This window comes from Protopterus annectens, chromosome 16.part0 (genome assembly GCF_019279795.1).
Source record: "Protopterus annectens isolate FY-2018-M chromosome 16.part0, PAN1.0, whole genome shotgun sequence".
NCBI lineage: Eukaryota > Metazoa > Chordata > Ceratodontiformes > Protopteridae > Protopterus > Protopterus annectens.
The window spans coordinates 452,055,197-452,068,740 of NC_056750.1; the positions used below are offsets into that span (position 1 = coordinate 452,055,197).

The following is a 13,544-nucleotide window of genomic DNA, read 5'->3' on the forward strand; positions in this document are numbered from 1 at the left end:
TGTAAAGTATAATGATTGTTATGTTAATATAGTTTGATTACTTTTATTTGAATGTAAATTTGTCAATATCACAATTCATAATTCAATAAAGGTGTTTGAAAAAAAAAATCCTGTTTATGGGGTTTGAGATTTTTTGGTGATGATGGTGAACCCCAGTGAAGTTAGTACATTCTGGGTGCAAAGCAGATCTGTTTACTAAAAACGTCCAAAACTAATAGGCACAAGACAAGACGAGCGTACAATGCAAAGTCCAACAAGGTTTAATAGCGGAGTAAAACAAGCTTACAGCAATCAGTAGTCCGGTGCACACTCCAGTAACTTTTTATTGCTTGGCAGTTACTGGAGTGTGCACCGGACTACTGATTGTTGGACTTTGCAGTGTACGCTTGTCTTGTGCAAAGCAGACCTGCTTTGTGTTTTTCTATGTCTGTTACCTGAATGAGGCAATCATCTAAGTCAGGGCAAATCTGAATTCCATTTGTTCTGCAGAAGGCTATCACCGGGGCTAGGCATTTTGTGAAAACCCTGGGTGCAGTAGAAAAGTCAAAGGGCAGAGCACAGAACTGATAATGCCTCATACCTGTTCTGGAGATTAAGAGCCACCTGTGCGACTCCTCTGTGGGAAGGTGGAGGTATGCAACTTTTAGATCTGAGGTTACCATGAAGGAGTTGGGGGGTGGGGGGTGGGGGTGGGGTCGTGGATAGCAGTTTTTGCAGAGTTAGCATTTTGAATTTTTGGACCTGCAAGAATCAATTGAGCCTTGACAGGTCTAGAACTGGCCTTTAGGTGCCTTCTTTTCTGGAAACTAGAAAAAGTCTGGAGTAAAACAGTTTTCCTTACAAAGAGGTTTGGTACAGGTCCCACAGAGCCTTGGGTGTACAGAAGCTGTAAGTTGGTTTAAGACCTTGGCCTTTTGGTTTGGAGTAATATCTGGGAACCCTGAACGAATCAAGGACTGTTTGAACTTGAGCGTGTAACCTCTCTGAATAACATTTAGAAACCAGAGATTGCTGGTAATGAGTGTCTAGTTCTTGTGGAATAGGGGCAGTCTCCCTCACAACCTGGGAGGAGAGGAAGAATGAGGGTTAGGTGAGAGGGGGAAGGGAGCACCATGTAAGAGTTATGACTGCTCCCTGCTGGGTTCCTAGGGGTGGGATCTCAAAGGCTTAATGAGGTTGTTTTTACCACTGTCTTGGCTCCTTTCCCTACAAGGTCTCCTTTGTCTTGGCTTAAACTGGGGGCTGGAAAGCACCAATGTTAGGTAGGGTAATTTCTGCTGAATCAATGAGGTTGAACCTGGAGAAAGTCCTTGACATTTTGCAGGCATTTGGTCTTGTCCTCCATTTTCTCATCTTTAGAACAAAAGAGAAATCTTTTTCTAAGGGGGCAGCTAGGAGACTGGATTTGATATATTCAGGAAGGGATTGCTTCCTCAGCCAGGCATGCCTTCTAACAATGGATCCTCAGGCTGCTGCCCTGCTGGAAGCTTCCAAGGCATCACAGCTGCAGTGCAGGGACAGCTTAGCCACTTGAGAGCAGGAGCTGTATGAATCCAGTAAAACATTTGAGAGGGTCTTATTTTCAATTCCCATCAGCTTTTGTTTCATCTGGTCAAAAATGGTTTCCTGGTACTTCACCATATAACTGGCAGCTCAAGGCCCTCATGATAATGGTAGCAGAAGTGTAAACCTTCATTCCAAACCTGTCCAAGGTTCTGCTTTCCTTGTCTGTTGGTAAAGGATTTTTGGAAGAACTATATTTTTCTCCTTTAGGGCCCTGAGTCACCACTTCAGGATCTACCACAGGGTTCTTCAGAAGGTGTTTGTGGGAATCTGAAACCTTGTAAAATCTGTCAGGTTTCCAAGAAGCGGGGGGGGGGGGGTCTGGTTGTAAAAAGGAATCCAGAAAGATATTGTCCACCATCTATAAGACTGGGGGAATGGCAAGGTGTTTATGTTCATGAAGACTGAGGAATTCCTTAACTCTCTTCTTGGATTGTGGGTAGTCCAGATCTTCCCATTTGAAGTGTTCCCTCAGGGTATGTAAGGTTTCCCCAAAATAAATATATTCTCAGGGTAGGGAGGCAACAGATGGTAAGCTGAGGCAATTTCCTGATGACAAGAACCATTGTTGATTTTAGAGTGGTTGTCAGCCAGAACCTACAAAGTGGCCCCAGAACCAATCAACAATCTAAGCCCTTCAGTTTGAAAGGAAGTAGAGGGCTCTGAATGCGTAGCTACTCTGAATGGATATCAACAGAGGTCTGTGCCACCACCTCAGTTGCCAAAGGGGGCTGTGAAGGAGCCTCACCTTCTTTGACAATCACAAGCCTAAGAGGACTGGCTGATGGTGAGCAAGCATCTGAGACGCTATGTCTGAAGAGCTTTTCTTTTGCCTCCAGTGGACAATACGATACATGAAGGACCGGATGACTCACTAAAATGTTTAGCTAGAATCTCAACCCTATGCTTGATAGTTCTGCTATTAAAGTAAGCACAGAATCAACTGGAACATGATGTTCTGGGCCTAAACATTTCACACAAAAATAATGAATGTCCCAGTGTGCTATATGTTTTGCCACAGCGGAGACCATTATTACCTTTCCCTGACATTAGGCACAAAACAAGAGAAGTTTCCAAATGAGCTACTTGGCTTTACAGATCCTTCTCTGGAGCAGACCAACCAATGCACTGACTAACACTCTGTTTTGGGCTCTGACGGCAATGAAGAACTGAAGTCATGGTGCAGGCCGGCAACCTTCATGTACTGACATAGTGACATCTGACAGGGTGTCCACTGGCTGCAGGAAGAAGGGAAAATTTCTCTAGTAGTTGGGCTGGCCAATGGCTTGCACAGCAGGAAATCCCCCAATCAAGACTAACAGAGAAACACAAAGAACATCAACTGTTCTAAAGCAGTTGCAGCCAGAGAAATAAGGGGATACAAAAGGTTTTGAGACTTTTGACATCAGGAAAGAAAATTGAGGAGAGCCAGGTGACCACTTTCTCTTCTCCTGTCCTTTAAATCCCACCTCTCCCCTCTCTTTCTTTTTTTTTTGTTTTTCCTTGTCTAAAGTCCTTGAAGGTTAGGTTGTTTCATAGTACCTTTGGAAGGCTGAGATGTACATTCACAGGTCAACTGTCCCACTAAGGCAGGATGAAGACTTTTTAAAATAACTTTGTTTCTCTTGTCTATCACAGAATGGTGGGGAGGGAAGGACTGACAAATATCACACTGGGCATCTAAACATTCAGGCCGAAGACAGACAACACACTGGTAGCGAGGATCTTGTGGCAAGGTTTATATCCACAATTCACACATTCTTTAAAACATGAAGCATTTTCCTTTCTTTCCATTCTAGCAAAATTAGTAAAAAATAACCTGGTCTATAATTAAATGCTACATCAGTCAAGAAAAACTCCAATAAAGTACAGATAAAGGTTCTAAGGCTTAGGTAGCCCTTAGAGTGGGAGATTGAAGAGACTGCAATAAAATATGAAAAAGCTGAATGTAAGACAAGAATAACAGGAGAAAGGTCTGTAAACTTTTTTTTAGAAATAAAACAATGGCAAAATAAGCACACTATCATAAAAAATAATTTTTCTTTTCCACAGAATAAAGGAGATCTGAAAGATTGTGTTTGGTGTTAAGAGTGGTAAAACAAGATCAGAGGCAACAAAGGAACTGCAACTGATGATGGGAGAGCTTGTTTACTTGAGAATTATCTGTGTGAAAAGTCTACCATCTTGGATCCACCATAAGGGCAGATAACCCAACCATCAACACAGATAGAAGGAACAACACAGGATCTCGTCTTTTCAAGCTTCTTCCATGTAGAGAATAAGCAAATGGCCAGCCCTGTGCATCACCTTTTGAGAATGAATGCTGCTTTGCCTTCCTTCTTGGTTGCACAACCCCCCACCCACCCAAAAAAGGTTGCCACTGTGACTTCTTTCCTTTGGGCCAGTAATCAAGGAGTCTCAATCCTCACCACTGACAGCAGTGAGGGACGTTCACTTGGAACAAAGATAGATACAGAATTGCCAGATGCAGCTCTCTGCACCAAACAGAATTTCCCTTAAGAGCACAAAGGGAACACACTTGTCCTGGGGCTGGGTTCCCCTCTTTCTCTCCAGGTCCCCAAAAAGACTCCCCACTGACACAGCTGCAGAGTTCAGTCCTCAGCCGAGTGTTCCAAGCCAAATCCACCACCACCCTCTCTATGAAACCAGTGCTCTGTGTCCCTGCTCCAAGCAGCTGACAAACACACTCTGAGATTTGATTTTCACATATACACCTGGGAAAGGCTGGCACAGATTTACCAGCTATGCCCCCTTTGCTCTGACTATAAGGTATATAAGGTAGATACAGCCACCAGAACACTCCAAAGTCAGCTACTCTAAGGCTCTTACAAGGGTACACAAGTATACTGAATAAAATTAATACTAATGCAAATGGTAGTGTTTGACCAATGCAGCAAGGCTTTCAGAAGCGGCCACAGTGTCACCAAATAAACAGAAGTACTCTCAAAGATTAAACAAGTTTCTAAAAGACCAGCCACAATGAATCACATGAATATTAAAAATAACACAGATGGAAAGATTCACAAAGATACAGAAAAACAATAATGAACTAATCTCACTATATTTTCCTGAATGATCTAAAGAATTACTGTCCCCTAGTTCACTTACTAGAGCAAGGCAAGATAAAGTGTGTGTGAGTGATCCTCCTTTGTCAGGTTTCAAAAACAGGGTGCCCTGCGACTTCTGTCTCATCTTGTATTAAAACATAGTTTTAGTGCTGGATTACAGAATGACATCACATACATCTGGTCATCTGACTTCTGGTTCCCACATTACCCCCTTTACTAGAAAATGAACACAAATCTGGTATATATGCATCAGAATACATACACACAGAGCTTTGCTAATATGTGTTACAGCATCTAGAAGCTATAAAATCATTTTAAAAACTTCCACCATTCAAGGGTAGCAATCAGTTCACCCCTAAGGACAATACAGTAGGATTTCTAGTCCTGGTTTTCGCAGATATTTTGTCTCTGGCTGCAAATGGAACTAGAAGATACAATCTTTATGGCCTAAACCAGGTAATTTAATTTCAGACTATTTTTTATAGTTAGCTAGACTAAGATTAATCTCTTCTCTTTCAGTATCCTCTGTTACAATATATTCATTACAACAGTTACAATACAGTCTGACAATACAGCTGTATTTCTTTTCTGTCCAGCAGGACCCACTGTTGGTACATTTTTAACACAAGCAGCTTTCCAAACATATTTTCAACACAAGCACCTGTACAAATCAGTTTGATATACAAATGACATACAATTCTTTACAAAACTCCAGCTAACTATGCTGGCATATGTTACACATCCACTACCCTATTTCTCCTGGCGTAGCTTACAATACATCTCATCATCACAGCTACCAATGGGGTTGACCTATAATGTAAGGAACTTGGTGTTCCATAGCAGCCAGATAAGATGGGGCTTGAGTCAACCTTTCTAAGACAGAATTCAAATCCCGCGGAGGGTTCATTGCCTTCTTGGGTGGTAATATATGGAGCTTCTCAAATAAGTACTGCAAAAATCAAAACTACACCTGTAGAAATTGAGTGAGACAACTGTATGGTTATTCATAAATTCACCCCAGGCATAACCAGTCTTTCTTAGAAAAGTGAGGTAAGTTCTAAGGGTGGCTACTATTATGGTTTAAATGGCTACATGGCCTACTTGCCTTGTATTTTCTATAATTTGATGATCAGCAAGCAGTGAGGACAAAGTGTGAAAAATAAATAAATAATGAAATAAAGAGCAATGATGCAGAATGTATTTGAACAAATAACACACATCTTTTCTGAGATGAAGAAAATGGTCTCGTCCATGTCAAACAGAACTTTTATGATCTAACACCATCACACAGTAGCTTACTAGCTTGTAATAAATATTAGGTATCACATCACACTTTCCCCACAATTCTGTTCAATAATGACTATGTTTAATTCAAAATGGAAAAGGATGGTGATGATAAAGCAGAGGGGAAGCTCAAGAAATAGAGACAGAGTGATTTTGGATGCAAATCTATTAAGAGAACCACCACCATGCAAAACATTATACCCATAAAAAAGCAGAAAGTATTCTAAGAACTCAGCCAATGTGAGAATGGAGAAAGGAGATTTTGTCAATATGGATGACCACAAGTAGGGGTAAAAAAACTGGCAAGAATTGTCTGAAATTTACTGGAGAAAACTGGCAAAGGAAACAAGGTACTGGGAGCAAATAACTACACATATAGAGCCAACAGAGTGATATGAGGCCAAGAAGATGTTTGGACTGTGAATTAGAGACTGTCTTCCCTTCCAGGGAATGATATTAGAATGAAAAAGAGAAAGAGGCAAAGGAATCTTAAGTGAAAGACCTGCTCTGGTGGGAATTTTAGTAGAAACTAGAATACAAGCTGATGATAAAAAAAGAGATAATTAGAAGAGCATATAAAATATTGCATGACAACTATAAGAATCAATCAGAGGAGGTTAGAAAAGATTGGAAAGAGATTGGAAAAAAATTACAAGAGAACAATGAGAGGACTTATGTATGGCTCCACATATGCAACAACTTCATAAGGTTTAGCATCTTTGCTTGGAAGCATTGCATAGGTATTTTTATACCCCAAGCAGGCTTTAAAAAAGTTTTCCTCAGGTCAGTACTAAATGTTGGAGGTTTGATGGGAAGAAAAAGGTAATTGAGAACATGTGTTTTGGGAATGTACTGAGTTGGAAGATTTTAAAAATTCCCTACATAGCACTCTGTCAGAAATATTAGGTGAGCAAATGGCTGTAAAGAATTATTTGATTTTTTGAGCTAAAACACAAGATATGAACTGCCTAGACGTAGCAATGCCCTTTAAGTATAATTCTGTTGGCTGCCAAAAAAAGCAATTACTAGTAAAGACATCAAAGTCTAAACCAACTATATTTGAAGTACTTGATATTATAAAAGATAGAAAAAAAATTGGAAGTGGGATCTTTAAAAAAGGGAAGGAGCAAATTACTTAGAAATAAATGGAAATTGTGGGAATAAATCATGAAGACTAATGTTCAGGAGGAGAAGGAATGAGGTTTAAGGGAAGGCAGGAAAAGAATTCAGCAGTTTATATAATGTTGGACTGATGATAATTACAAAGAAAGAAAGGCTATGTACTGTATAATGGATTGGATTTAAATAAAAAAAAAACATTAATGTTGTTGTTGTCTTTCGGCTTTTCCCGGTTAGGGGTCGCCACAGCGGAACTCCAGTCCGCTAATGATTGGCAGTAGATTTTGACGAACGCCGAGGTGCCAGCTCAACGTTCAACCTTCAACTAAGGCACGCCCATTTACGCATGTCTTTCGAACGCCCATCCAACCGCAGGAAGGACATGCAGACTCCACACAGAAGGCACTCTCCGCTACCAGCCGAGAATTGAATGGGAGAACCTCTTGCTGTGAGACAACAACACTACTGCTGTACCACCTCGGATGGCTTGCTTTCTTTTCTGTTAATGTATGTTTACCTATGTCTTAAGTGATAACTTAATAAACGTGTTTACAAAATAACGACATTTACTTAAGTGATTGTACTGACCAAGAATAATTATCATGTGGTTTAAAACCTTTTTCTGACATTAATATAATTACAAAAGAAAACAATATGACAAGAAAATAGACAAAATTATTCAGAGAGCTACTGGGTTCATGTGCAGAAAATGGACCCCAGACTAAATAATAAAAAGTTTACTTACTTTTGTCAACAAATTAATTGTAAGTAATGTTTCTGTTTTTTGTGCCACTCAAGTCAATGTGTAAAAATGTACACGTGTGCACACATCTGAACAGTGAAATGAAAAAATAAAAAATCAGTAAAGAACAGGATCCATACCTAGATTATTCACTCCACAGTAAAGGCTTCCATATTAAATTATAAACAAAATCATTAAAACATATAAAAATATAATGTGGGTTCTTTCAGAAAGGAAACATAATGGGCTAACTTGGTCTGTTATGGTGTTTTGTCAGTTATAAAAACACATAAAATATGATGTGGGGTGTTTCAGAAAGAAACGAGAATGGACTATTTGGTCTGTCATCAAGTTTTGTCAGTTTGCATTATTAGATCAGAGCAGTATTTCAAATTTTAATGAGTTCCAGTTCCATGAATTAACATCTCAATTATATTAAAACAATGTATATTTAGCATACTTCAATCATCTGATCTTATAAAATAATCAAACATGTTCATAACAGAAAGAGGAGAAAAACTACAAAAAATCAAAGAAACATCTACATCAAAATGGCATCCTTTTTTTTTGTTTATAAACCCCTTTACTGAATTATTACTTGTGACATAGGCACATTTACATAAAAGTAATCAAACTGTATTAAGAAGTTAAAATTAACAAACATTATGCTTCACATATATGGCTATATATCATATAACCTAAGCGACGTTGCATAAATTATTCAGTTTCTGCACCTTTTTTTTTAAACAAGAAACATCTTTATTAAACCATCACTTATGACATAAGCAATCATACATTTATATGAATAAAAATAGACCACACCGAAGCAATCAAACATTTACATAAATGAAAACAGAACACACCAACACAATCCTAGTTGCAAGCATTTTACATCACAAACCATAATGACACATTCCCAGTTGCAAATATTATACATCACTTTTATTTGAAAACTGAAAAGAAAAATACCAAAACAGTGTAACTAGGTTACTATACAAGACAGATGCATAGTAAAAACAGGACATCACTCAATACAGCGGTACAGTCCATAGATGTCCTGGTTATATAAAAAAATTGTTAAAGGTTATGTTCTGAAATACTTTTTTTCTATCCTCTGTCCATCACTGATAGGATATAGGTGACCTGTCCTTACATCAGAAGTCTCTTCTGCGGTCTGGGATTCTATGCACATCAGCATTCAACTGAGGCATAATGGGGTATTTCTCTCTATTCCAAACATACTACTGTTGATTTTTAAATTTATTGTAAGAATACCTAGTACAAGACTCAGCTTCTCAACAAAGTCTACAACACCATGGTGAGCTAACAATGAAAACTACATATAGCATCAAACTGTCATCAGTCAAAAAACAACAAATAAAAGTAGATCAACTTTCCTGGCAAAGTAACTAAAAACCACTTACGTTATCAAGATCCTTCCGAAGTGCAATTTTGCTAGTAACAAGTTCATGAGCAAGATCATCATTTTCCTGTTCAAGCCTCAAATTTGCTTTTAAAAGACGTCTGTTCTCACGCTGGGAAGAAATTAGAAAATAAGCTAAATTGAAAAGTCAAAATACTACCCAAATAACTTAAAAAAACTCTAAATATATTAGTACTTCAACCAAGATTAAACAACATAACCTCTACAATGCACTACAGTGTTACTACAAACATTAATAGTAACTGTGAATTAAGAAAGCACAGCTCAGGTGAAAGGAGTTGCATGCTCTAAAACACCCTCATGTGGTTACACTACATTCACATACAGATAGAAGCAAATAAAACTGTTACTTTACAGTAGCACAGTGGTGACCAACCTTTCAGTAGGCCACATGGGTTCCCCCCTCTTGTGAGCTTGAAGGACTTCCCTTCCCTCTCATTCCTTCCACCAAGCCAGTAAAGTGAATATAACACTGAAATGCCTTTAGACATGTTTATAATTCATTTGGTTCATTTACGGAGATATCATCCATGTTTAATTATTTACTACCAGACAATGTTTATTATGTATAAAGTAGAGTTTATTTGTTAGTTTATTTATTTATTAACATTTGATTACTGGGAAAGTCTGATTGGGTAGAAACCCATTTTCAGAGAAGGCCAGGGAAGAAAAGCTCCAAATTATTACAAAACAATGCAATAATAATTTTGCAATCTTCAAAAATAAAACAAAAACATCTGCAGTTTAAATAGTTGCAACAAATTAGACAAAAATCAATGGTAAAGAAACATTACAAGTTATATGACAATCACTTAATATTTAGAGAACTTGCAGTTTCTAGAAAAATTTAAGTTAAGTTAGTCTAATACAATTAGGAATTGCAATATGACGTGAGGAAAAGACAGGGTTATGGTATATTTAGAGAGAGAGTCAGGGAAGAGAATATGACAGACGTTACGAAGTAAGTGAAGAAGGGAGAGTAAGGAGGTATGAAGAGTGAAAAGGTACTTGTTCACATTTAGGGATAAAGGTTAGCCTGGTTTTGAGCAAGAACAGAGATAGATTTTTAGCTAGGAAAAGTCTTTCAGCGTAGTTTTCAAAGATGAGAGGAAGGGTATTGACCTGATGGATACATATAAGGAGGTTCGGCCCTTAGCAACTTTGTACGAGTACAGACAATGCCCAGTAAATTTGTAGATGGACAAGAACAAGTTTTTGGTCACCGGATCTCAATGATTGACTGGGAATATAGTTGTGTAGAATGTTTTTTAATGTTGGACAAGCAGATGGATGACGGATAATTTTATAGGTGGTGAGTACATGTTAGTTGATGAGGCAGTTCTAACCAATTTAGGCTTTTTAGTACTTTACAGTGGTGTGTTCTGAAAGGGATATTTGCTGCAAATTCAGTAACTTTGTTACAGCACTGAGAAATTTTAATTTTTGTGATGCCTGAAGGTTAGTAAGGATAGGAGCACCATAAAGAAATGTGGGGAAAAGATTAGTAGTGGCAAGTGTAATTTCAGCTGCGCCAGTGAGAAAGTTTTTGACTCTGTAAAGCACCCCTAGTTTTTTGATGAGTTTTTCTTATGCAATTTTGTATATGCAGGTCAAATCTAAGACTATCTTCTACTATCACCCCTAATAATTTAGTATGAGAAGAGACTTTAATGTTTGTATTATCAAGAGAGAGGAGTTTAAATTTTGTTTTTACATAAAAGAGGAATTTGGGGAAAAATATTAGTTTGGTCTTTTTTTGGGTTGATGATGAGTTGCGATTTACAAAGTCACATTTCAATAGCTGCTAAAGCTTCTCGAGTAATTTTTTTTGAGGTGTACCATGTTGTCAGATGTGCAAATGAGAGTGGAATCATCTGTGTACTGTATTCGGGTGGCCTGTTGTATGGATATACAGAAGGTGGTGGTGTTAAAATGTTAAGGGACCAAGGGACAGAGCCCTGTGGTACACCAGTGGTGACTTGGAAGTAAAGCGAGAGCATATTGTACCATTGTACTGACTGATACCTATTGGACAGGTAGCTTTTCAACATCAGAACTGTGGGCTGATAGAGACCTAGTGACGAAGTGGAAGTTTGCTGAGACAAAGGCTTTAGACAAGTCCAGAAATAAGTAAGAGACTAGTTTATTATCTCTGGCTTTATTGACAGCATCTATATAGGTTAGAAAGGCAGTGCCAGTATTATGGGAAGGACGGAAGCCATGCTGTGTAGGGGATAGGAGTTTGTCCGTCAGGAGATAGTCTAGCAATTACTTTTGAATATATTTTCAAGTATTTTGGCAAGGGGAGATAAAACTGTTATAGATATAAAGTTACTAATGTCTGTAGAATTTCCACTTTTGTGCAGAGGGATAATGGATAGGCAATGCTACTGGCTAATTTTAGGTACTTGCTTGGAAGGTCATCAGCTGAAGAAGAGCACAGTTTAAGTTTAAAAGTAATTTTACAGAGAATGTGAGCACAGGTGTGAAAGTGGATGTGGTGATATGTGGCTGTTGGGCAGGGTTGGGGTTAGACGGTGAGGAATTCTTGCTTAAGAGATGCTATGTTATCTATAAAATAGAGTTGAAATGAATTGCAGTTTCGAGTGGTGAGTTATCGAGAGAGGGTTTGGGTTAAATTTTTAGTTATGATGCAAGATTTCTTTAATGCCTGTCCTAAATTTTTTAAGGTTGCGTTTAATAATATTCTGAAAGTTATTACTGAATAGTTTTTTGCCTTCATTTACTTGCTTTTTAGTATGACTGTGAAGTATTATGAAGTTTTAAGATATTCAAAGTGTTTTATATTTTTTTCCATTCTTCATACAGTTGTGTAGATGTCCTACTAATCATTGTTGCAGTATTCATAACAAATGGGTTTTCATCACTGATGTCTGGCTGGTGTACCAAAGTTTTAACTTCCTTTGGCTGTACACGTGATGTCTAACCTCAGTTTGTGTGTGTCAGCATACAAGAGCACACACAACCACGTGATCCTCAGACTATCTCCAAACCAGCGTCCTGAAGACAACTGAGAGAAGAAACTGGTCAGCTATAAGGGGTGTAGTTCAAACAAATAGAAAACTCCCCCAAGAAGGGATCTGTGTGTGTGATCCATAGGCAAGAGAGTAGAGGGGAAGGAGGGAGGAAAGGACTACTGCAATAGTGATCAGTAGGACATCTACTGTATGTTAAGTTATTGCACAACTGTACTATGTCCTAACTGAAATTACTGTTGCACTATTCATAACAGATGGATGATTCCCACAGCTAAAAACAAAAAAGAAAAGTGGGGTGGATGGCTACAGTGAAGAGAAACTGTCCAGGAGACAAGAATGGACTGATTTGACAAAGGTAGCCCCTAGACCTAGAGAAGGCATCAGTTTTGTAATGCTTGGTGAAAGTGTGCACAGAGGACCAAGTTGCCACTTCCAAGATGGACTTGGCATCAACACCCTTGTGGAAGGCACAAGAAGAGGCAACTGCCCAACTGGAATGTGCTTTAGGGCAGGATGGCAAGGATTTACAATGTTGTAAGTAGCAGAATGAGAAAGCTATCCAATTCAATGATGCATGTTTACTTCAAGACTGGGTGACCCGGTTTGGCATCCATGAAAGAAACAAATAGTCAGTTTCTCCGATTGTCTTTTTTTTGTCCAAACAGAACTTCAGTTGCCTGTGAATGTCTAGTGAGTGCGAGATTCTATCTATCCCTCCTATTTTGAGCACTGGGAAAGTAGGTAGGTGGATGGCCTATTCACTATCGTAAGAATGAAAGAAGGATTAGTTCTAAACATTATCCTGTCACTGTAGAAAATAAGAGAGAGAGAAGTACCCACGAGTGCCTGGAGTTCAGGCACCCTGCATACCAAGGTTAGAGTGAGTAGGATAGTTTCCCATGTGCAGAATTTTAAGATGGAAGACATGGTTGGCTCGAAAGACGGTAGAGTGAGCTTTTCTAAAACAAAATTAAGATTCCCATGGTGGAGTAATTGGTTTTCTTGGAGGCTTAAGGTGCAGGACTCCTTTTCAGGAAGAGTTTGAGCTCTGTCCTGAACAAGAGGGGAGGATCAAGAGGCAAAAAGGACTGATGGCTGACAAATGGGCTTTAATGGATTAATAGGTCAGCCCAGAATGCAGAAGCTCACAGGGATACAGAAGTATAGTAGGTGCCTCAGATACAATTGGCTCTAGTTTGTGCTCAGTGTGTGATTTTCTGGTATTAGGCTTCATGGATTCCTTTTATACCTGTTTCACATTCACTGAAAATGAGTGTATTTTTGGAATCAGAACCCAACCGTAC

General features: G+C 38.7%; 1 protein-coding gene across 2 annotated transcripts in view; it reads right to left on the reverse strand.

Annotated features, from left to right (window-relative positions):
- RABGAP1 (RAB GTPase activating protein 1) overlaps positions 1 to 13,544 on the reverse strand; it is a 4,144,188-nt gene that overhangs the window by 780,617 nt on the left and 3,350,027 nt on the right. For both annotated transcript variants that reach the window (XM_044058459.1, XM_044058460.1), the window contains one exon: positions 9,222 to 9,332. In XM_044058459.1, the coding sequence (XP_043914394.1) occupies positions 9,222 to 9,332 (111 nt within the window). The remainder of the gene's footprint in view (positions 1 to 9,221; positions 9,333 to 13,544) is intronic.